This window comes from Diabrotica virgifera, chromosome 8 (genome assembly GCF_917563875.1).
Source record: "Diabrotica virgifera virgifera chromosome 8, PGI_DIABVI_V3a".
NCBI lineage: Eukaryota > Metazoa > Arthropoda > Insecta > Coleoptera > Chrysomelidae > Diabrotica > Diabrotica virgifera.
In genome coordinates, this window is record NC_065450.1 from 93,705,723 (window position 1) to 93,731,890 (window position 26,168).

The 26,168-nt window shown below is 34.0% G+C and overlaps 1 protein-coding gene and 1 long non-coding RNA gene across 14 annotated transcripts in view; one reads left to right on the forward strand and one right to left on the reverse strand.

Annotated features, from left to right (window-relative positions):
- The window catches only part of LOC114339291 (chromodomain-helicase-DNA-binding protein 7), a 281,299-nt gene extending 256,564 nt beyond the window's left edge, over nucleotides 1–24,735 (forward strand). For all 13 annotated transcript variants that reach the window (XM_050658452.1, XM_050658455.1, XM_050658458.1 and 10 more), the window contains 5 exons: nucleotides 418–783; nucleotides 857–1,615; nucleotides 1,702–2,177; nucleotides 4,349–4,699; nucleotides 19,051–24,735. In XM_050658452.1, coding sequence (XP_050514409.1) covers nucleotides 418–783; nucleotides 857–1,615; nucleotides 1,702–2,177; nucleotides 4,349–4,699; nucleotides 19,051–19,311 — 2,213 coding nt within the window. In that variant the 3' untranslated portion in view covers nucleotides 19,312–24,735. The remainder of the gene's footprint in view (nucleotides 1–417; nucleotides 784–856; nucleotides 1,616–1,701; nucleotides 2,178–4,348; nucleotides 4,700–19,050) is intronic.
- LOC126889807 (uncharacterized) overlaps nucleotides 20,759–26,168 on the reverse strand; it is a 36,319-nt gene continuing 30,909 nt past the window's right edge. The window contains exon 2 of the long non-coding RNA XR_007700180.1: nucleotides 20,759–21,070. This is a non-coding gene — a long non-coding RNA (uncharacterized LOC126889807). The remainder of the gene's footprint in view (nucleotides 21,071–26,168) is intronic.

Below are 26,168 nucleotides of genomic sequence, written 5' to 3' on the forward strand. Positions count from 1 at the left end.
AAGCGAAAAGCAAAGTTAATTTATCAAAAAATATTTTTTTTTTGTTTTGTGACAGCAGTAGAATGTATTTTGAATTAAATAAATTACATACATTCTTCTTTTTGTGTCAATTAATTTGATTAAATTTTTTTTGACACCCTGTATAAATAATTATGTTAATGTTTATATTACTTAATAGAGAATTGAATAACCTTTCAAATGAGCTAGCACACGACCCCTATTCCCCTACTTTAAAATAAGGGATGGGGGAACTGGAAGGGAGGGGGTTGACAAATGACAGATATATGTACTGTAAAAATGTGTCCCTTTAGATCAAAAATCGAGGTGGACTGTTTTCTTTGGCCCACTCTATATATGTATGTAACAGTAGAGTTTTTAAAATTGAATTATCAAAATAATATTCTCCTTTCTCAACAGGTAAAGTATCGGACTTCAGTTCAAAAGTTAATTCTTATTCCCACGAAGCCAAAGTCAACAAATGGTTGGCAGAACAAAACGCTGCTTTGGCGGAACAACCTTTATCTGCTGACTATTTAGCTGCTAGAAGAAGAAGGCCAAGAGTAGATCCTACACTCTTGGACTGGAAGAAATTGACAGGGGATGAGAATGTGGCAGTTATTCATCGAGTGACTGGGAAAAAGTTAACAGGACCGAAGGCTCCAACTTTAAAGAGGTTAGGGCAATGGCTTATGGAGAATCCTATGTATGATATAGATCCAAAATGGTCCGAATTGGTGAAAGAACGTGGTAATTTGAGTCACGATCTACAAAAAAGGTTACCAGGTATGTCTCTGTCTAATAAATTATTTTATTATTTGGGGAAATGTAGAAATTACAATGCACCGTTTGTTTTTAGGTCAACCAAGTAACAGCAGCGGCAGCGGTAGTGGCAGTAAATCTAAAAGCAACGTACCTGGACGTCCACCTTTGTTATCAAGTCCTACAGGATCCACATCCAGCGTCAGTTCTGCCAACTTGACAACATCATTACCGTCTAGCATGTCTTTCCCATCGTTGGGTACTTCAACTTTAGCAGGCCTTAACTCCAATTTATTGACAGGTCTATCTGGTCTAGGGCAATTTGATCCCAAAACCAATCCGTTACTGATGCCATTTGCCGGATTGCCCAATATGGGAGCATTAGGCTCGATGGGGGGTTTGGGAAATCTCACTAATATGAATCTATTCGCAAACTTAGCAGGCTTGGGTCTACCTGGCTTAGGAGCCATGGATCCATCCGCTCTTGCGGCAGCAGCCGCTGCTCCAGATACGTCAAAGAACATGTCAAAGTCAAGCAGCAGTTCTAGTAAATCTAGTAAACCCCAAGACGCTCATAACTCTAACAAATCTCAATCTACCTCTAATCTAGCGGCTACTACCAATCCATTCCCATTTTTCTTTCCGAATCCAAGCTTACTGTATACGCCTCTCGGCTTAGGCGGCCTAAACCCCTTCACGTTACAACCGGGTATGTCCGCTGCCTATGACACGATAGCACAACAATGTGGATTATTGAATGGCAATATGAACCCCGCAGCTTCGCCCAACAGTAGTTCGAAGTTGAATAAAATGCCGACATCAAGACCACCATCTGCAACAACTACTACATCTTCAGGTAAGTGTTTCTTTCAAAGCATTTCTTTAATAAAACCAAGCCAAGATACGTCTACATCTCTGATATTTATAACAAATTCCTTTCAGGCCAAAGCGCTCAAAGTAGGCCAAGATCGTCAAGTAGAGACGCACACCTTCAACAGCTACTCTTGCCACCCGATACCCAAATCTTGGAAAGCATTTCCAAAGCAGCCAACAATCTAGATATCACCCTTAAGCAAACGAAAACCGACAAGAAAGAAGACAAACGAAAAGCATTGGAAAACTTGCGGGGAATGTTACCAACTGACTTCTCGAGTTCCATAAAAGAGAAAAAGACTGCGTTGCCAAACTTATCTGACTTTACGAAGCTTTTGGAAGCTCAAGTGAGTCAGACTACCAAGAAATCTCACGAGCAGCAGATGAAGGAGGCATTAGAACACTTCAGCCGGACGAATATCGAGCTGATGGCGAAAGCCATGAGTGAAGAGCAGAATAAGTTCCTTACGTCTACATCTGGGGCTTCTACTAAGAGACACAGAGAATCGGAAATGGTGGAAAAGCTCAGTATACCAGAAGTAGAGGTTAGTATTACATAATTTTGTAGAAAGGTATACGGGGTGTAACAAAAAGGCAGGTCATAGTTTACATCACATATTCTGGGACCAAAAATAGTTCGATTTCACCAACTTACCTTACACATGTTCACACAAAAAAAGTTACAACCCTTTGAAGTTACAAAATGAAAATCGTTTTTTTTTTCAATATATCGAAAACTATTATAGATTTTTTATTGAAAATGGACATGTGGCATTCTTGTGGTAGGAACATTTAAAAAAAAATAACCGTGAAATTTCTGCACCCTATAAAAATTTTATTAGGGTTTTGTTCCCTTAACACATTGAACGCCACGCGAGTTGTATTTAACCTTGTTTGACCCAGGCACCAGTGAGTTAAATATAATTCACATTAACATTGAGATTCTGCACGTGGAGCCTGACGCACAGTGGTTCCAAATGCCGAAAACGTGGTCATGGTCATGAACCTTTAAAAGCGTATATTGTTTATACATTTCGGAATTACTTTCGTACGAAAGACTTTTTGGCATCGCTGAATACGAAACTGACATTATCTTTTCTGAAAAACACAATGGCGGAAAGAAATTGAAAATATCAATCAAAACGCAAATTTTTTTGTCAAATTTCGTAGTTTAAGGTCGCTGATTACAAATATAACATTAATTTTGTTTTGAAAAACAAAATGGCCGATCCAATATGGCTGAAAGAAATTAAAAAGTTTTATTTTAAATGCCTATTTATTTAAAATTTTATATTATAAGGGATTTTTGAAATTGCTGATTACCGATACATTTTCTTTATGAAGTACAATAATTTTGTAGTTCAAGTATTAAAAGTATATGTGTATGTATGTATACATATAGAGAAAATATGGTGAGCAACTTGGACAGTCCCTAGCAAGGCGGCTTTCGAATTGAGTAGGGAGCCGCGGAAGATAAAAACAACGAAAAAACTTGCTATGGAACTTTGAGGACCTCACCTTGTCTTGTTTATTTATTATTATTCTTATTTTATTATTCTTATCTTATTGTTATTGGTATTAATTTTTTGTAAATCGTTTTTGAACACACCTATGATGTTAAAAGGAGGCTATAATTAGCTTACCTTAGCTTAGTACCATCTCTTTATTTCAGTACATAAATTACCTCTCAACAGCTATTGAACTAATTTTTCTTCGTTATTGATATTTTATGGACTTACGGTCTTGAAATATTTAATCTTCTTGATATAGGAGTCATGTTGTGACTGGCTGATTGACATAAAGTCCATGCCATAACAAAAAAAATTGTACAACCATCCATACATACTCAACAATCGCCAGAATCATGTAATATGCGCCATTTCCCACATTTGTATTCAAACAACTATCAGCAATGCATGGGCAGTCATAGGCAGCTAAACCAAAGTGATTCTGTATCTTCTTACTATATATTTAAGGATTAATAAATATGAGTCGCAGAATTATGCAGAATTTTGAATGTATCTTTACAAAATGTTGATTATTTCAAGTATATTTTCACTATTTATGCATTAACAAATTTAGGGCATTTATTGTTACTAAATCTTAATTTAACGTACATATTACATTACTACATACTTAAAAAAGAAAAATCTGCTTACAGCGATAAAATTGATAAACTACAAAACGTTTTACAGCGTTTTCAATATACGCGTTCTTTTTCACTTTCTCTGCCGACCAAAATAACCTTGGACATGGTACTCTTGTTCCTAAGCTATGAACCTGAATACATCCAGCCTGATCCTTATATCTGCGTATTACGAATCTACGACAGTATGAAAAAACAACTGTAAACATGAAAATCCCTAGATGGGGACTTTGTTTTCACATTATGACCACGTTTTCAGCATTTGGAACCATTGTGTGAACCTATACTTCATGAATTGGCAAGCTGGGCGAGCCATACTGTAGTTATCACCCCGAAGTATGAGCGGGAGTACAGTAGCAATAGTCCGTTTCCTTTGACTTATAATAGAGTGCTTGTTTTAATAAAACAAAAGTGAGTCGTCAATATGTATGCTGCTGTTATGACTCTTTATAAACTTCTCTCAGGAGCATCTGTAACGATTTATTGTTTGATACTATCATGTTAATCTTAGAATTATTGTTCTTACGTTTTAAATAGTGTACAATATACTAAGTTTCATTTTTGCAACAGCCAGAGCATCCTCCAGCCAAGAAGGCCAGAGAAGCGACTGACAAGTCGCGAACGCCTACCCCTCTTCCGACCCCACCGACGCCAACGTCAACGCCTACCCCCATGTCGACGCCCAGTGTCACACCCACGATGGTAGTACCAACGTCTATAGCTCCACCTCCTGTTCCCGTTCCGGTTCCTCCGACGATACCAAACGATCAGGAAGGAGTGGACATTGAGGCGCTTCTAACGCCTTCAACGGTTGTGAAAGCTTCGGTGAGTCCACAGAAAGCGGAGCATGTGGAGAAATCACCAGAGCCTCGAGCTATGGATCTCCAACAGGAACCTGAACCTGAACCGACTGGGCATAAGGTAGGTAAGAACATCTCACCTCATTTCATCTCATTCTATTTTTAAACCATATCTTTTGTTCATTTGCATTCTATCTCTACCGCTTCTCGCATTTCGACCCCCATAGTTTTCTGTCCATCCATTCGTCTTCTTTGATGGCTCGATCTCTCATTATGTGCCGTACATTTTCTTCCCAGGCAACCTCAACCAGCAAAGAAGAAGGCCTTCCCCTTCTTCTTTTTTGTGGTATGTAATTTAAAGTTTTCTTTGGCCATCTATCTTCATTCATTCGTTTCACGTGACCATACCACACTAGTTGTCTCATTTCAATTCTATCTACACTGAAAATATACAGTAATTGTCCTCCTCCTAATATCTTCATTCCTGATGTGATCTACCACACGCTCTCCTAAAGGTACGTATCCATACTTGGGTGCTCCGTGTAGCAGCTCCACGTAGTGGATACGTTGGTGCTCGCTGCTCACCCTTTTCGATTCAACCGGTTTGCGAGCGCATGCCGTATCCATTTGAGCAGCTACACGGAGCACCAACGTATGGATATGTACCTTTAGGTAATCCATTTCTACTACGTCTATTATTTTTCAATCATTTTTTGTGACCTGCCAAATGAGTCACAATAGGCTCTACCAAGGTTCGATAGATTGTCAATTTCGTTTTATTGTCTTATCGCCGCCGCCTACGAAAAGTATAACTCCGAAAAATGCCGTTAAGAATAGAACTTTCAATGAACGCCGCGAAAAATATTATTTTCGATCAGATGATTGTGAAAATTATAATCCCTAATAAAGTGTTAACGAAAAAATTTATTTTTTGAGGAGTAACAGCAAAAAACATCATTTCTGTTTGTGGGTCCACCAAAATTATAATTACAGTAGAGCGTCGATTATCCGAACTAATTGGGGGACATGGGTGTTCGGAAAACCGATTTGTTCGGATAATCGAACTATATTGATATAGTCATACATATTTATCCACAAGTGAATAAAAGCCATATTTATATACCTACATATTTATTTATATCTTGATAATGACAAATAGCAATTAAACAGAAAAGTGCAGTCTTTGCATATTTTTGGATACAGTATTGAAGAAAATTATTGAAGATATTTTAAGCGTTAATTACTAACGCTTGCTGGGTACTGGAGTGCGGGGCGCGGGAGTCGGGAGTTCGGTTGATCGACGTTCGAATAATCGACGCTCTGCCTCTACTGTACTAAAAAGTTCTCAGAAATAATTGTTTTCGTCGGCAGAAACAGAAACAGAAAGGGAAATAATTGTTTTCGTCGGCATCTATTATGAACTAAATCTTTTAGTTATAAATAGTTTGGGAGTTATAATCTTCGCGGACACGCATATACAAAAAAATTGTATCGCCAACACTTATCAAAGAGTTATTATTTTCACTGGAAATGTATTAGAAATCACATTAATCATAGGTACCAGCGTTATATCTTTAGACCATAGTAGAAAGCTTAGAATGTTTACCGCTTTTTTGCCCTGCTGCGTTCTGTTTTCGATGTCTCTTGGTACTGCCTTCTTTAGATATTATAGATCCGAGATATTTATATTCTTTACATGTTTTGTGGTTCTAATTTCCAACTCTGGGTCCTCTTCATCATCCCCTATTTTAAGATACTCTGTCTTTGACATATTCATATTGAGGCGCCATTTTTCATATTCTTTCTTTAGTTTTCTAAACATGTAGTCCATGCATTCCTCATCAATCGCTACGAATACCTGATCATCTGCGAAAAACAAAGTTGTTTATATACTTGGAGGATACTTGTTTCCTCCACTGCTCTAGTGATGATTGAATATATATTTTAAATAGGTCGGAGACAGACAACATCCGTGTTTAAGCCCCTTTGTTATTGGAAATGATTCAGATATAAAGTTTCCTTCTTTAACGACAGTTCTTGCATTTTTGTATATATTTCCGATAGCATCCACATACTCTCTACCGAGACCTACTTTCGTCAATGTTTGAAACAGTTTTTTCCACCTACCTTTACCGAGTGTATACTTTTCCGGACCTGATTGAGCAAAGTTGTACTTTTCCTCCCTAGGGAGGAAAAGTAAAAGTGACGTCATGGTATTTCATTCATAAAATATAACTTATTGACGCCCTATTACAATATAGTACAATATCTATTTTCTGTTACGTAAGTATTACATTTTAACGTTTATTTATAAAACACACTGTATTTTGCAGAATGGTAAAAAACAGTAAATTGGTATTTTGATTTAACAATGTTTACTATAGGTTTGTTCTAGCAAACAGTGAAACTAGTCAGAAACCGTCAGCAAACAGTTGGTCAGTAAGAGAACATAATACAGTCACCAGTGCTATCCCCTCTACTCGCGCTGGTCCACTATTCGCTGATGGTTTCAAACCCTTTGAAACTGATGCTAGAACAAACCTATTAATTATTTGACTTATATTTGACAGTTGACAGTTATATTGTACCTACTTGTTAGTTTTAGTTTTAATAAATTTTGTTGGTTAGTTACATAAATAAATTAAGGAAAAATGACTTGCTATTAATTTGAGGAAGGTGGAAAAACCATATGTATGTCATGGGAGTAAAGTGCCTTTTCCTCCCTTGAATGATTACTGCCCTCCGCTACGCGTCGGGCAGTAAACTTCATTATCGGGAGGAAAAGTAGCACTTTCCTTCCTTGTTATACAAATAGCTATTTCAAAGGTACCGTATCGTATGCCTTTCCGTTCCGTTTTTCTATTACCTGCTGCAGAACGAATATATTATCAGTGCACGATATTCCTGCACGAAATCCATTTTGTTCTTCCATGTCTTCGTATTCTAATTTTATTTATTCGACCATACAATACAACCTCCCCACTGAGCTGGTAACAGTTATTCCCCTATTATTACAACATATGCGTTTATCCCCTTTCTTGTATATTGAGCTGATGTATCTAACATTCCAATCATCAGGGATATTTTGTCCTTTTAAGCATAATTTATTAAATAGTTGAACCAACATCTCATGTAATATTGTTAGTCCTTACTTTACCAACTCAATTGGGATGTCTCCAGGTCCTGCTGCTTTACCGTTTTTCAATCTTTTGAGGGCCTCGCTTAACTCTCTGGTTATTATCTCAACTATTTGTGTATGTTCAGATAATTCTTCCATTTCGATCTCTTGGAATTTACATATATCTTCTGTTAGTAAGACAGACCTCATATTGGTGTTTCCACTGTTTCAGATCTATTAACTTTGTTAGATTTTTCCTTTCATTCCCTCTTGTTCCTACTCTTGTTCCACCCATATACCAATCCACTTCTGCACATCTTCGGTCCCACATCTCATTTTTTACTTTTCACTACTGCTCTGTTTACATCTCGATTTAATGCTGTATATATATATCTTCAATATCTTGTTTACTAACGTTTGCATATTCTCCGACCACCATTCTTGATTTTTTGTTTCATGTTTATCTTTATACCCCAAAGCTTCACTTGCAGCATCATGAATGTATTTTTTAAGTTGCTGGTATAATTCTTCCGCTGTTATATTTTCTCGTACCACATTTTGTAATTTTGTGGCCAGTCATAAAGAAATTGGTGCAAATCCGTTTCGAAAAATCGTTGACCTACTTCCTGTATTGATTGAATCTTTTTTTTTTATATAAGCTGTCTATGTTTATTTAATTTCCACATATTATTATGTTTGTTCTTATTGGTATCATTGCATGTAGTGAATTGTAGGTGAAAACATGTCAGCTTATTTCATCTCATTTTATTTTTTAAACCATATGTTTATTTATTTTCATTCAACTTTTCGAAAGGCTATAACGGGATTAGATGGTAAAATATGCCCTTAAAAAGCCTTAGCCAAATTTTTAGCTTCCCAAGAGGTTTTTTTCGCAAAAAATGTGTTTTTTTTGGAAAAAGAACTCCTGGACAATTCTTTGCTTTAAAAAATCTGAAAATTATGAACATACATTTTGATGTCCACACATTCTTTTTAGATTTTTTGGATCAAAAATGAGCCTAGGAAAATATTTGATTGTTTAAAGAAATGGTATTTTATTTAGGTAATTTTTGGCAAACCTCTAAATATGTAATTATCTTTCGTTTATTTTTTCCGTTCTTGTGAATGGCGATAATATTTTTGTTTTTTTTCCTTGTTTGTAGCGTATAAACTCAACTGTATGTCAATAAATAAGGATTTTTGATACAATTTTTTGTTATTTCTAATACCGGGATCAAGTTCGCCGCTTTCAAATAAAAAAATGCTGAAAATACGACAAACGCCTTTTTTAATATATGTACTTTTCCATGTTTTTAGCACATAACTTCAACTGCATGTGGATAAAGAACGATCTAAATTAGAAAAAACTGCATTTTTCGCTGATTTTTTTTTCATATTTTAAGCACATTAACCGCCCAATTGAATATTTTTGTTTGGCTAAGGGTGTTTTTAAGTATGTACTTTCGAGTGCCCAATCCCAAATAGGAATCCAGTCGAACGCAGATTTTACCATCTTATCTTGCTGTAGCCTTTAGTTCAAATCCGTTTTGAACGACCGATGATGTGTAAAAGAGACTGTAAGAAATACTAGTCTCGTCTCATTATAAGACACCTGTCGTGAAAACGCTGTCTATATTTATTTCCCACACACTATTATGTTTGTTCTCATTAGTATCATTGCATGGAGTGAATTTATACCTATTTCTTTATGAACAGGAAGACAATTGTTTCTTAATCTACACCAATCACAAAAAGTGTCGCATAATTTTTGAAATAGAAAAAATTTTAAAAATAATTTTTAATTTTTAGAAGAATGGTATAATACTCGCCTATCATCTCCTTTAGGTGTGTACAAACCCATAATATTTCAAGTTGAAGCGTGGTTTTGCCGAAAAAAGTAAACAAAATTTTACTAAAGGAGAATATTTATTTTGGACAGTTGTGTTCGAGAATTTGATATGTGCACTATGTCTGCTTGAGATTTCAATGAGAAGGTGCGTTCTTACAAAAAATGAGTAATATAACATCAGAACAAGCAGCCCAAATTGTGGGTTAATATCTTGTTGATGTTATGGAAATCCACCAATCCAGGTATAGAGCAAGTGGACGATACACAAGAAGACCAGGACGTCCCACATGCACGGACCCCACAGGTGAACGTTATTAACATCTGCAGACTTTACGTACACATCATGTTACAGCTAGACAACTGCGAAATAATGATCTTTTAGAATGAGTTCTGTTAGACTTGGGATATTAACGACTAGCTAATACTCTTTTTATTGATGAGTAGGCCGGGCCGAAAAAGGGCAAAACAAATTTTTTTGAGAAACTTTAAACGGGCTAGTAAAAAAAAGTTGTATATGGTCGTCCTAATACTATGTACCAAATATGGGCCGAATTAAATTATTTTTGACCGGGCCCCCGGGGGCCTAAAAAAATTTTTTTTTTGCTTTATTTTTGGGGCGGGTTAATGTCTAAAATATTAATATCGATGCTATTATCTCGTAAAAAAATTTTCATCTTGATCTAAAAAAATTTAACCGGCCCTCAGGACTAAAAATATAAGCGAGGTAAAAAATTCATATTTACAATTTTTATGTGCTGTGAATAGTGTAACTCTTCGCTTGAATCAATATTCGGCACGAAAGGTTCTTTGCAATGAAATATTTTGCAAATATTTAACATTATTCCGTATATTCATTCAACCCAGAACTCACCACGAGGACATAGCTGCACGGCGAGTTCGACCCACCCACCCTCCTTTGCTCAGAATTAAATGTATATTATGTTTTACTTACTCACTTTTTGAAGCATATTATTGACATTTACTTTCAAATATCAGCAAATTCTTTCTGGCATCAAGTTTAGCTCGGATGTAACCATCTCTAGATTCTTCACCACACACTTTTATTGACGCATTTGTAATTATTTTAACACATCTCTCCACCGCTTGAGTATGGCAAGGAAAATGGCCAAAATTTGGAACTTGTTTCACCATATCCCACAATTCCTTGCCGGTCAAATGCTGTGTTAGAGGAGATTGTGTTATAGTATTATTCATCCAGTCTATGAGATCTATGTAATCTTCTGCATCGAAATTGATTTGAGGTACTTTGAAAATACGATTTTTAATGCCAGCTTTCCTACATTTTAAAATTATGCTGACAGCAACCTCTCTAATATGTTGACGTGAGTCTATTAACATAGAAATTAGAACGTTTTCCGGGTGCACGAAATAAGCATTGTCTTGAATAACTTATTGATAATCAATGACACATTATTCGGAAAAGCATTCATTTCCATATATGCCTGGCTCCATATTCCAATCTTGGCTGTGTTTTTATCTCAAACCACATACGAGAATATACTTTTATTACAAACTCAGATAAAATCTTTAAGCTTTCACAAGGATCAGATGTAGCTACATAAACTCTAGAATGCGGTTAGCTGTCGTTAACCAACGTGAGTGTGCCATCTTCGCTGGACTTCTCTCTGCCAAACTTTGAGAACATATTCCATCTCCAATTGCTTTAGATAGTTTGTACAAATACTGTTGATCTGTACTTAGACCATTTTCGTTTACAACAGGCAGGACAGCTTCTATGGGTTTAAATTTAACAACAGACATTTTTTCGCAATTGGCAAGAAGGGATCCAATAGGCCCAGAATATGAATAGGGTCCTTTTGTGTAACCATCTAATTTTTGCAACAAATGTAAGGGAAGTTCATTTGCGTGCAACAGGCATACACTCCACTGTAATGGTTTATTTGCTCGCGTTTCTATAATCCGAATGACTCCACCTTTCCAGCCCGTATTTACATTTGTACCGTCACATCCTATAACATTTAACGGTGTTGTATAACACCTGTGGTGAGACTCGTGATCGTCACATCCTATAACACTTAACGGTGTTGTATAACACGTGTGGTGACACTCTGATGATCGGCTATCAACTGATACGAGATACAGTTTGCCTCGCTTGATTAGAATTGGCGCACTCCAACTAGTTTTAACTTGTTTCCCAGTTTGAGGAAGCGACGGACGTCCGCACCAGTGATACAGAATATTTAATTTTAATAAAGGGGCCGGTCGAACGGGTCTAGGTTGAACCGTGATAGTGTGTACATGTGTGTGTGATCGCTCCGTATCAAAGTTCATACATTGGGCCGGTACGAGTTCAGTCATCCACACTACATTCACTGAGACAATTACAGGTAACATTAGATTGTAATTAGCATAAAATAAATAGATAATTCTTTATACGTATTTGTGTGAAACAGTGTTATAAAGAAAGATAAACAAACAACAGAAAAAGCTGACAGGGATAAGCTTCTTGACCTTCGCAAGGTTGAATTGGGTTGGGTAGCTTTGCGCTCTGTCAGCGTTCGATTATTTACAACAACAATACATTGTTATACACACACAGATATATTTATACAGAGTGATACAAACCACATAAGGATGAGCGACTGGGACGAAATCAAAAATTTAATAACAAATTTGACGTCGGAAATGCGCAAAGATCTGAAAGAAATTAAAAATGATTTTCAAGAATATAAAAAAACACTGAAAATTTTCAGAGAAGAAAATATAGAATTAAAGAAAGAAATTAACGAACTGAAGATGAAAGTTGAAAATTTGGAAAAATTGGAAGAAAAAGTCGAAAACATCGAAAAATACAAGAAGAAAAATAACATAATTATAAGTGGATTTAAAATACGGGACAATGAAGAAGAAGCGCAAGAAGAAATAGAAAAATTTGTCGAAAACAAGCTACAAGTTGTTATTAAAGCGAAAAAATTGAAAAAAATAAACGAAACAATGTGCGTACTAAAACTGAACAATCGAGAAAAAGCAGATGTAATGAAAAATAAACACAAACTAAGACACGTCAAAGGCCAAAAAATATTTATACGCCATGATTTAACAGAACAAGAGAACAAAATCCAGAAAAGCCTACAAGAAATAGCAAAAGATAAAAGAAACCAGAACAAAAAGGTAGTAATTGGGTACCAGAAATTAATTATAAATGGCGAAAAATTTATATGGAATAAAAAGAAAAATACGATTGAAAGTACGAATACTCTTCATGATAATTCAAAAAACTAGTGGAACATATACAGGATGGAAACATGGAGACGACCAGCATAAGGAAAGGAAAACGAAATATGATAAAAGGAAGAGCGAGCACATGGAAAATTGGAACATGGAATATTCGAAGTATTTACGGAAAAGAACAGGATTTAATAGAGGAATTTGAACAAGCACAACTAGATATACTAACAGTATCGGAAACAAAGAAAAAAGGCAAAGGCGAAATTAAACTTAATAAAGGTCATTTGATGATATATAGCGGAGTGGACAATAAACAAAGAGCTGCAGCCGGAATAGGATGCATAATACATGAAAAGCTAATAAATAGTGTAAACACGTGGGAGGCAATTAACGAAAGAATATTAAAAGTAGAACTAACAGGCATAAACGGAGAAAACTGGATAATATTAGCCGTATACGGACCAAGCGAAGACGACAATTCAGCAATAAAAGATAAATTTTGGGATGAACTGACGAGAATTACAGAAGAATGCAAAGGAAGAATATTAATTGCTGGAGACTTCAACAGCAGAGTTAACACAGCAAATATAACACAGTAATAGGTACACATGGGGAAGATACGAGGAACAATAACGGCAAGAGATTGATTGAATACTGTCAACTACATAATCTAATAATAACAAACACAGTCTTCGAACATAAAAATATCCACAAATACACACGGGAAGTTATAAGCAGAGGAGAAAAATCAATAATCGATTATGTAATAGTGGAAAAAGACTATAGGGCAAACATTACCGACACCAAAGTACGAAGAGGTGCAGAAATCAATAGTGATCACTATCTGGTGGTAACAAAAATTAAACACCAAATTATGAAGAACGAGGAGCAGAAAATAAATAAAGAAAGAAAAGTAGAATTTGAATCAATAAGATCTTACAAGTTGACAGAAGAAAATGTGAGAACTAAATATGAAGAAATAATAAATCGAGAAATTGAAAAAAGGCTATTAATAATGAGAGATGCAGATGTGGATCAGTTATGGAATAGTATAAAAGAAATTATTATTGAGGCATCCAAGGAGGCATGCGGCGTAAGTAGAACAACTAGCAACAGGAAACAGACATCGTGGTGGAATGAACAAATTAAATCAGAAACAAAGGAAAAGAAAAGACGATGGAAAATATACCTATCAAACAAAACAACTGAAACGTATGAAAAATATAAAGAACAACGAAAAATAGTAAAAAATATGATAAAAGATGCAAAAGAAGAAAGTTGGAAACAATTCGGGGATAAACTAGAATCAGATAGTAAAAGTAAACAAAAGCTGTTTTATAAGACCATGAAAACATTAAGAAGGGGAAAAAATACAGTTCAATTGACAATTAGAGACGAAACAGGAAACATTTTGACACAGGAAGAAGAAATAATGGAAAGATGGAAAAGGTATTTTCAAGAACTATTATCAACTGAAAATGAAACACCACATTATACCATTAACGTGACAAATACCGGAGAAACCATAGAAGAAACGCAAGACACTGCAATAACATGGGAAGAATTTACACAAGGATTGGCAAAAATGAAAAATGGAAAGTCACCAGGGCATGATAAAATAACAACTGAGATGCTCAAATATATGGGAGTACAAGGACAACACATATTATTACAATTAATAAACAAGATATGGAAAGCTGAAAGAATACCAGAAGAATGGAAGATCTCGTTGATACTACCCATATTTAAATCTGGAGATAAAAAAGAATGCAAAAACTATAGAGGCATAATGCTCTTATGCTCGGCGATGAAACTGTACGAACAAATATTACAAGAAAAGCTGACAAAGATAATCGATACAACATTAGCAGAAACTCAAAGTGGCTTTAGAAAAGGAAGAAGTGTGCAAGATCACATCTTCACTATTAAACAGATCATTGAGAAAACGAAACTCAGAAGAGGAAAAGCATATTTTGCGTTTATCGACTTACAAAAAGCGTTTGATCTTGTTCCTCGGCAAAAAGTATGGTCGCTCCTAGAACAAAGAGGAATAGCAACCAAACTAAGGAAAAATATTGAATGTCTATATAAAAATACGACGAATTGTGTTATAACTAGAAACCTGAAGTCAGAAAATTTTATAACAAAAGATGGTCTAAGATAGGGAGGAGGACTAAGTCCAACATTGTTTACGTTGTTTATGGACGAAATAATTAAAAAATGTAGTCAGAGAACAAAACACCTATTTGTAGGATACAAAAACTTACAACCGATCGAAATATCAGAGTGTGCTTTTGCAGATGACATCGTTATAATGGCAACAAAAGAAAAGGACCTACAAGAAAACCTACAAACATGGAGTGAAATATTAGAAGAAAGTGGCATGAAACTAAACCTAACAAAAACAAAAGTGATGGTAGTAGCAGAAACTAAAGAAAACGTGAGTATACAGATCAATGGTATACATATACAACAAGTTGAATGCTTCGAATACCTGGGTGTAAAAATTGAAGATTCAGGTCAACAAGGTTTAGAAATCGATAAACGTATAGAGAAAGCAATAAATTCATATTATGCAATGAACACAACTTTTATAGGAAAAAAGGAAATAGCGCAAAGTACAAAAATGAAAGTTTTTAAGGCAATATATAGACCCATACTCACCTTCGGTTGTGAATCGTGGACATTAACAGAGAGGCAGAAGAGCAGAGTACAAGCGACGGAAATGAAGTACCTAAGAAGAGCGAGAGGAGTTACAAGACTTGACAGGGTAAGAAATGAGCAGATAAGGAAGGATCTGGAGGTGGAATCAATCTTAGAATTCATAGAAAAAAGACAAATCAGCTGGTGGGGACATTTACAAAGACTACACGATAGAAGACCGGTAAAAATGATTTGGGAAGCGAAAGTAAATATCAAGAGGAAGATAGGAAGACCAAGAGAAACATGGGACCAAGCTATTGGAAAAGTTCTACAAAAGAGAGGCAAATCCTGGAAAGAAGCAAAAGTATTGGCACAAAATAGAAGACAGTGGCGTAAATTTGTACACAATATCTAAGTTATTATTGTAATCCCGACACCAATAGGTAGAAGGGAATTTGATAATATATATATAAAGGGGCCGGTCGAACTTACCATATATTATATGGACTATTTATTTTGCAGAATAATAAAGTAGTTTACTAACAATTTTTCACTAGCCTCAAAAATAAAAAAAAATCTTCCCGGTTATTTATTTTTTAAACTGGCGCAAATTTGGTATACGAATATATAAATACTAGTTTCAACTTTTTTTAACTAGCCTTGTAGGGAAATTAAAAAAAAATCGACCAAAAAAAATTTTTTTTTAATTTTGCGGCCCGGCCTATTGATGAGTCCAGATTTGAACTTTATGGATCCGACAGACACTTTGCACTGTCGGATACACAAAGTGCAAATCTTAGCTCATCAGTAAAAAGAATATTAGTCCAGTCATTAATATCCAAATCTACATGTTCTGGTGCAAAACTTAAATGTGCTATACGGTGTGCACTCGTTAACAGTGGAGCAGTAACAGGCTTTCTGGCTCTGATTCCAAATTCCCTTAATCTGTTTTTAACCGAATTGGTACTTTACGAACCAAACATTACAGGCCACAGGCTGTGGAGAGGTCATTTCGCAGTTGTCTAGCTGTAATATGGTGTGTAAGCAAAGTCTACAGATGTAAATAACGTTCATCTGTTGTGTTCGTGCACCTGGGAAGTCCTGGAACTGGTCTTTTGTGTGCCCTCCACTTTCTCTATACCTTTTTTAAGTACTTGAAACAAAGGATTGGTGGATTTCCTCAACATCAGCAAGAAATTGCGATCGTCCATCTCCAATTAAACTTACAATTCTGGCTGCTTGTTCTGACGTTATATTACTCATTTTTTTGTAAGAACGCACCTTCTCATTGAAGGCTCAAGCAGATATAGTGCACAGATCAAACCCTTGAACACAAATGTCCAATCAGGGCCCCCGCAAGGCTGAGCGGCGCCCGCGTGCGGCACATATTTTAGCACCCTTTAAATCTACTATATCCATTACTTAAGAAGTATAATTATTTTTTTAATAAAATTATATACCACCTACAGAGGAAGATTTTTACTTCTTACGTAATTTTTATTGTGGTATACAGCCAATTAGAGGGATTCATTCCTTTTTATGCTACTATATCCACGTGAAAATTTGAAATAAATCTATAATTTTTTATTTTCAAATTTTGTACTGATGCTGATGATGGCAAAAATCAAATAAGACATTAGAATATTATGAAATACAGCTTATGTTTCATTTCAAAACATTAATATATTAGTTAAATGTAGAAAACGATACGTTAAAATCTAAATTGAATTAAATGGATCTTTCCCTAGATTTGACTGCAGCAAATTCTTTTATATCTTCAAAGTCAATTTTATTGACGAGCTCTTGCTATATAGCTAATATGGCCAAACCAGATAATCTTCCCCTACCATAGTAGATCTCAAATAATTTTTAATTAACTTTAATTTTGAAAATGATCTCTAAGAGAAGCAACAGACACAGTTAAAGTGAGAAGGATTCTTAATGAAATAGTGATATTTGGTAAAGATGCAGTTAGATATTTTCAAAAATATATATATTGAAGATTGTTAAGAGGATTTGATGAGTCAGGTAATGAAAATAATTTTAAAGCTTTTATCTCACTAAATAAATCAGTTGCATCAATATTCGCCTCCGTTTTTACTGGATCAGTTAGCTTTTGTTGAAGATCAAGAAAGTTTTTTAAAATGTCATCGTCAATTAATGTAAAAATATCACTAAAAAACCATAAAATTATCATAACCAGGCATCATATCAGATCTACTATTGAATGAACTAAGAACTTGATCAATTATTCTAATACTGTCTATTTTCTGTGAGGTATTATTATCTGCTATATCTATAACATTCTCAGAAATTTTAGTTATATGAAAATTGAATGGCTTTATAGCTTCTATTCTACTTGACCATTTTGTATCACTTAGGGGTTTTAGATTTAACTCAGGACCATGTAGCTTTATATCCCATCTATTTGTGGAGGTAGAGAAAAATACGTAAAGTTCTTGTACAATATTAAAAAAGTTTACTACATATTTCATTTGACACTTCAGCAGCATAATTAACTACTTTTAAGCTGTGTGCAGTGCGTGGAACAAAAAAGTTTCTTTTGAATGATATATTTGAAATTAAAAATCACACTAAATTTTCTCTTTTTTCACCCCTGTAATTTATTAAAATAAACATTAAAGTTTTCAGGGACTTTGGGCCTTCGGTAATAATGCAATATTTTATTCTGCGTTTAAACTTTCTCAGGAATTGAAAAAAAAAATGAATACATTTAAAACACATTGGCGCGAAATTTTGCGCCTATGCCCTTAAATTTGAATTTTGTAATACTTAGTTCAACTACAAAATTAAATAGTCCTTCCCCTGTAGTGTCAAATATTAGGTGTGTGTGTGTGTGTGTGTGTGTGTTCACAAAGAGGGGATGGCATTAGATAAACTTTTTGCCACAGATATTTGAAACTTGAAGATTAAGTGAAAAGCTAAAAAACTCTCTTGTATTTCAACTGTTTTTAGAATTATCGTTCAATACTACATAACGCAAACTTAAGCTTGCTTGCTTTGTATGAACTTAATCTGGGATACAAACCATAATTATTGAATAATATTTGGAACTATGCACCATACGCAAAATATTATTTTTTACTTCAGAAGACATTAATTCTAACATTTACGGATACTGTAAAATAGGTATTCGGATATTATATTGTTTTAAAAATAAAATAATAGTAGTAATTATTAACACCAAATATAAAATAAAATCTGAATTATTTTTTCAGTAATAACACAATATTTGCTTTTTGAGATTTCTCTAGATGTTCATGAAAAAATTGAAATCAAAATTGTATAAAAAATCATTATCTCATTTAAAATAAATATTTTTTATTTGCCAGGCGCCCTTTTGGGGTTGCGCCCGCGTGCGTCGCACGCGTTGCACGCCCAGTTACGGGGCCCTGTCCAAAATAAATATTCTCTTTTAACAACGATTTGTTTACTGTTTTTTTTTCTGCAAAAACACGCTTCAACTTGAAATGTTATGGGTTTGTAGACACCTAAAGAAGACGATAGACGAGTATTATAACATTCTGCTAAAAATTAACAATTAGTTTAAAAAACTTTTTTTCTATTTCAAAAATTATGCTTTTTGTGATTAGGGTATTTGTTCTTTTAAACGCTAAATTAATTGTTTTAGGTTCCCCCTGAGCCTGCTGAGACTTCACACAAGGAAGATCAGTCCAAACCTGAAACCTCAGAGGAGTCCGAAACGCCTCCGAAGAAGAACGCAAAGCGAACACGAGGCAAACGTAAATCGGGGGAACTACCGATAGATCATGAATCCGTGATCGCGAAGAAGAATCTACGTTCTAGTGCTAGTCGATCTGCAGCCGCTGCGGCCGCCAGGCAAAAAATGGAGGCCGAAAACGCGCAAAGGGAGAGTGAGAACAATTCGTAATTTATTTTTGTTTTATAATTTTCGTGGATTGGATTGGTTAGTGCTTGAACCATTAGACATGGCGATAGATAAGCTGTATTCTAACGACAGAAGCTGACAGAAAGAATGTTTATTTGGGTGTTCAGGTGGGTCTGAAAGTTCTTTTCGTTGCCCAATTTTGAGGGTTGTACTTGAAGAAAATGGAAAGATCCGGTACTTTATACATAATGTATAGTTAATTTAATTGTTGCAGCGAGTATATATGTTAAATTTAGGTGCATTAATATATACCGATGATCATTAAGTGGATGAGATACCAGATATTTTCGTTTTCTTCTTAATTCTGGAATTTCTGATATTATTTTTACTTCGGAATAAGTTTAAGTGATATTTTTTTTAACATGTACAGTAAAACGTCTGTAGGATACAGCTTATTGGGCCTAGTCGTCAAGATGTTGTACAGTTTTGTGGGTATTTGGTGAACTGTGATACAACGTTCTTTGAACACTTCTAAAGTGATTTTGTGGTGTATATTTGTCATTAAAAACTTATGATTGTTACATAATTACGCTTGAGATAAATAAAAATCATGTATTCCCATTTTAATGATTAACAATATTTAGATAATAATTACTGAAAATTTTAGTAGGCTTAACGATTGACAAGTATTGTTATGGAACTACCCAATCAGGGAACGGTCTGACAGCGGCACTAAGCAAAATATGATCTGGGGAAAGGGAAATCTCGTGCATAGTAATTCTATCAAAATATTTGCTTTAAAGTGTTAATCTAATTGATAGTCAATTTAATCCCAGTGATAATGTATGACTATTGCTCAAAAATTCATAAATACGATACAAAATCTTGATCTGCTTTAGTGATTTAGAGGCGTCTAAGTATAATCAGATCTCCACGTCATCCTCATTTTTCTTGAGACATTCTAGACTTTTTTAAATCACAATAGCTTCTTGAATAATTTCTGGTTTTACAATGAATCGTATATAAATGAAAGGCACTGGTTTTTGACTTCCTCGTTAAGTAAAAGTAAACAATTTCGTATTGATAGCCTTTCTAGCCTCGCCCATTTCAAATTGTCGTATGAGGCGTCGCAAGTCATCTGTCAAACTGTCGTTTCTTATTCACAATAAACTTTCAAATAGTTTGATCAATCTTCTATTAAAAACTTGTGTAAATATGGAATATTCCTGCAGCAATTTCTAGCTTGAATGAGGGATTGAAGATTGAAGTCTGATAATGGTTAAATTTTTGAGAATTTATAGAATATGTTAGTAATAAATACCAAAGACAACTAAACATGTTTGTTTGGTGAGTACAAAATTGATAGAAATCGTATTTTTCTTAGTGTCCCGACAATATATTTGGAATAAAAAGACTGCAATGGCTGTATCATTGAATATGCACAAATTGGTAAATATTCAACCTAAGGAATGAAGACATTGTAGTGTAATTTTTATATGGGAACAAGGTTTTTTGTTCGCGTGTATCATTTATGTTATGATTAGATAGTCTGTTATTTTTTTGGTTTAAGTATGCTGCCGTCAGCCCAACGTGTTCTTTATTAAATTAATAATTAAACATTGTTACTATACCCTGTTTTTAAACTAGGAGGAGTAAACTCAAAAGACAGATTCACACCCAGTAATGTCACTAGAAAAATCACCAGATTCATCTGGTTCATTTTGGTTGATCATGTAGACCTTCGACAGTAATCCATAATTATATTGTACTAAGTATTTGTTTTTAAACCAAGAGGAGTAAACTAAAAAGACAGATTCACACCCAAGAAAGTCACTAGAAATATCACCAAATACATTTTTTTGGTTGATAATATCAGCCTTTGACGGTAATCCATAAATATTATATTATACTAATACGTCGCTAAAGAGTGCTAAAAACAACTGTTTTTTATATAAAAACAGACTAAAATTCTAGAAATTAAAGGAATAGCGCAGAAAATACAAAAAATTGCTGATATAGCTTATTAACCTATGAAATGCCAATAGTGTCAAAATTTTATAAATGTCATTAGTGTCAAAATTTGATAACAGTGGAGTAAACTTGCCTATAGTTGAACAAATTACAAACTAGCATTACGGCGCGGTAAATTTGAATTATTCCTTCTAGTTTAAAAACGAGGTATAAAAATGTTCAAATCTGGGAAGATTTTTATTTCTAGCACGGCTCATTATATTATCCTAATACGTCGCTAAAGAGTGCTAAAAACAACTGTTTTTTATATAAAAACGGACTAAAATTCTAGAAATTAAAGGAATAGCGCAGAAAATACAAAAAATTGCTGATATAACTTATTAACCTATGAAATGCCAATAGTGTCAAAATTTTATAAATGTCATTAGTGTCAAAATTTGATAACAGTGGAGTAAACTTGCCTACAGTTGAACAAATTACAAACTAGCATTACGGCGCGGTAAATTTGAATTATTCCTTCTAGTTTAAAAACGAGGTATAAAAATGTTCAAATCTGGGAAGATTTTTATTTCTAGCACGGCTCCTTTCAAAGTGGCTACAATGATCTCACAATTAATATGTGATTATGACGATTGTTATACAAAAGGCAACATAAACTATCCGATGAACGGTCGGATATCCGACAAACTACCCTGGACGATGACGAAAGCAGATCTCTAGTAAAAAGACGGTTTGTAGTACATACAAAGCTAAAAGAATGGAAAAAGGTAGGAGAATACTGGACTTTAGAGAAATAATTAATTAATTATCCGTAAAAATAGGTTCAGACTCGTTTGTCTTTTGCGAATATACTGAACGGAAACTTAAGGTGTCTGATACGATACGTGCCCGACAGTGTGAATTGTTCTATTTAAAATCATTAAATCGTATTTTTGGGAAACTAAACGCTACGTACTGGAATCGCTACGTGCATGATAATATGCACCAACCTTAAATGTTAAGTGCTGGAAACGCTACGTGCATGATAATATACACCGACCTTTAGGTCGAATCGATTCGAAATTGACCATCTGTCTTTTATTTTACATTAACATTTACGATTAGAAATATTAATACCCATAACAATCAATATTCTTACCAGTCGATTTACTGTGTGAAGTTCCCATTGGTAATTAATAGGTGCAACTTAATATTAATGCATATTACTGTATATGAGTACATGTCATATTCTTTAAAATGTTTTAGTCTATCGTATCATAACATAAGCAACCAATCCATCTAAGTTTCTTACGGTTTTTTCAAATACATATATCATGGGCTAATTGCTAATTGTTATTAAACTAGGATACTTTAAGCACAAAAACTCAGTCATTGGGGTGTTTCTTTTTATTCAAAGTCTGATTATTTTTGAGGCTCGAATGTGTTTTGAGGGCGCTTCTAAAGAATGCGTCACTAAACCATTTTATGTATTTACATTATAGGTTATCGGAAATCATATTTCTCGATTTGGCGTTATTACGTTGCCATATTATGAACGTAGACACGTCATATATTAAGACGAAATCAAAATTATGTAGGTTAAATGAATGTATCTGGATAAAAATGTGTTAGTGACTCTTTCGATGAATATGTAGACAAATAATCTAGTATTAGCTGTGTATACTTTTCGTCAGAAAATCTTGTTAGGTAATTTTATACCTGAATACCCAAGAAGCGTTCTCATTTTGCAGAAGTGTAACTGTAGTACTAGGGTGATAACTATTAAGGAAAGCAGTCTACAGTCTTTTGACGCGTTGACTGCCATAATGTTTAAAAAAGGGTCCCTACTTCCACGAGATTCCCATTTGCGTCGCATGGGAGCCAAAGTGTTAAGTAACATAATATAAGGTATTTTTATGTCCCGAAATTTCTTATTTATTTAACTTTTCTCTTTAAAATACTGAAAGGTTTGCTTCATTTGAATATAAAACATTGTAAATTTAATTGATTTAGTTTTTCTTTATTGTAGTTATTAATTAACCTTACCTCCTCGAAGTTATGCAAGAGCAGCATGCAATCATATATGTATATAATAAAACGGTGTACGCTAAATTTTAATAAATTTAAACTAAATTAGAACCACTTTTAGACATTTTAGAGAAAAGTTGGGATATTTATGTCCATTTTTAATCGGAATTCTCATTATTCTTCTTATAGATACCTTTTTTTATAAACAAAGTTACGTATGTAATGATAGACAGGATATTATAGTCGATTCAATTAGCTCGAGGATATTTTGACATTCATTGTCGAAAACATACAACATAAGATAAATAACCGTGAATAATGGAAGTGTATTTTCGTTATTCTAAATTTTGTTAATTAATAATTTGTGCTAATCCAGCCCATCAGCCATCTTTCACTTTCGGCTAAGAAACTAAATAGTGCCCAATACTCCATGAGGAGGAAAGTCAATAGACCGAGATTTTCATTAATAAAAAAATTGAAGAAAAATCTTCTGTGTAAAAGGTATATATTTATTTTAAAGGCTTTCACCTTTCTCTTTGTGACGGCAGAGAAATCGACTCAATCACCCACGCGCTTCGTGGAATAGTCATATAATGCCTTAGGGTATCTTTATATTTTTCATCTATCGCCAGGTTTTAGTATACAACATTTCAATGTAAGACTTTTAGGCGACATTTAAAGGGTTTTAACCCATGTATTTTTGGTGGCTTAGCATGTAGAGCTTGCAAAGAACACTGATGATGCTCTCTTTAGAGCGAAAACGTTCTGTTTTGTAATTGTAGCCCTTTATCGGAGTTTTAAAATAAATATACCTTTTACACAGCAGATTTTTCTTCAATTTTTTGTAATTAATGGTATACAGCCAGCTACAGGAAATTTTTCCTTATGAATTTTCATTAATGTAGTTTAAAAACTTTCCATTTGTAATTACTAGCCTATAAATAACTACAAAATTTTGCCGTTTTATTTTTTGCACAATAATTACTAACTCACTAGACAGTTGAGTAAAGTTCCGTATTGTTTTTTTTACTTTCACTTACAAAATTTAAGACTGATATACGTCATTAATGATTTTGGATGTTTTTAGCGATTTTCGCTAAAATAATACCAAATTCGTCAAAACAATGTATATAACATACGTATTAATAACAGAAATATTACATTTTTGATGTATAGTTTACGATAATTATTAATAAGTAACACTTTCAAGTAGAACTCTTGTTGAAGCAGTTTCTCTACTTTTTATATTGAAACAATCCTCCTAGAATTGCAGTTACATTGCTGCCAATATTAGAAAGAAAAACGATATTTTTAACTTTATGCTGTTCAATTCGCAATGTGTATATATATAAATATGTAGGCATTCATTTTTTAAATACGGTGTGAAGAGTGTAAATAAAAATCTAGTGTTTTTTTATTTTCTTCTTTTTTTCAATGTATGTCTTGTAGTGGAGTCATATAAATAAATTAAATAAAAAATAGAAATTATTTTTGGAATTTTTATTTCTGACCTTTTTTTGTATACAGTGAGACGTTTAGGTTAGAATAAATTCATTTTCTCGAGGATAAATCCCGAAATAGGTCGATTTTTATTTTTTAATTATGTTTTGGCATATGTATCATACTAGTGACGTCATCCAGCTGAGAGTGATGACGTAATCGATTATTTTTTTTTAATGAAAATAGGAGTCATGTATTATGTAGCTCATTTGAAAGGGTATTCACTTCTGTATTCAGTAATATAACAGGTATCTACACAAACTGCTAAGAGACAGGTGGGTGGCAGCTTTAACATTGAATTTAAGCGAAAAACAGTATTTATTTGTCAAATAAACATTTCTTTCTGTTTTCTGACAGCACTAAAATGTATTTTGAATTAAATGAATTACATACATTCTTATTTTTGTCTCAATTAATTTAATTAAAAAAAATTTTTGGACACCCTGTATAAATAGTTATGTTACCGTTTATACTACTGAATAGAGAATTAAATAATTTTTCAAATGAGCTATCACACGACCCCTACTGTCGTTTAAAATAATCAATGATTACGTCATCACGCCCAGATGGATGACGTCACTAGTATGATGTATATGCCAAAAATCATAATTTAAAAATAAAAATCGATCTGTTTCGTGATTTCTCTGCAAAAAGCACCCATTCTCGAGAAAATGAATTTATTCCAACCTAAACGTCCTCGCTGTATCTAATTTTTTATGTTACAGGTTGAATTGGAATCAGTTGTGATAATTTTACATAATAGCAAGTGTTCCCTCAATTAAAAGTTTTTGTGACACTCGGTATGTTATTGTGTACCCAGATTTTTGTGCAATTTACTCGCGTTGTTTTAAAATGGCGACTGTAAAATAAACAAGTATGTACTGACCCTAATAATTTGGTAGTCTTTAGGTTTTATTGAAAATACTCGAACATGTCAATTTATTGTTCTGGTTTGCCACACACATAGTGATATAATTTTGTTTATTTATCGATGTCAAAAATATGACGTCATCAATATGTTTCTTAAATGACGATATCTGGTGGTCCGATAAGTAACCTACTTCGTCGATTAGGGCGCTGCGATCTCCAAAAAACATTATTTCTAGAAAGTCATAACCTTTTTTAGGCATACATGTCAAATTTTAGCGCGATGAAGCCATTATAAAAAAATTGGCTGCATTATAGTACAGTGATGGACGCGCTAATAACCGCCAATATAACGCAAAAGATGGAAAATGTAATAAAAAATTTATCTAGATAGAAAACGAGCTTTTTCTCAGCCTGTGACGGAAGCAGCCCTTAAAAGGGTTACCTAAACGACAACTTCTTGAAGATACCGCTTCTACATCTAAGTCTGTTCTAGAGGACAATGATGATAAGTGATCCTAATTTCACAAACTTAATTCAATAACTTAATAAAC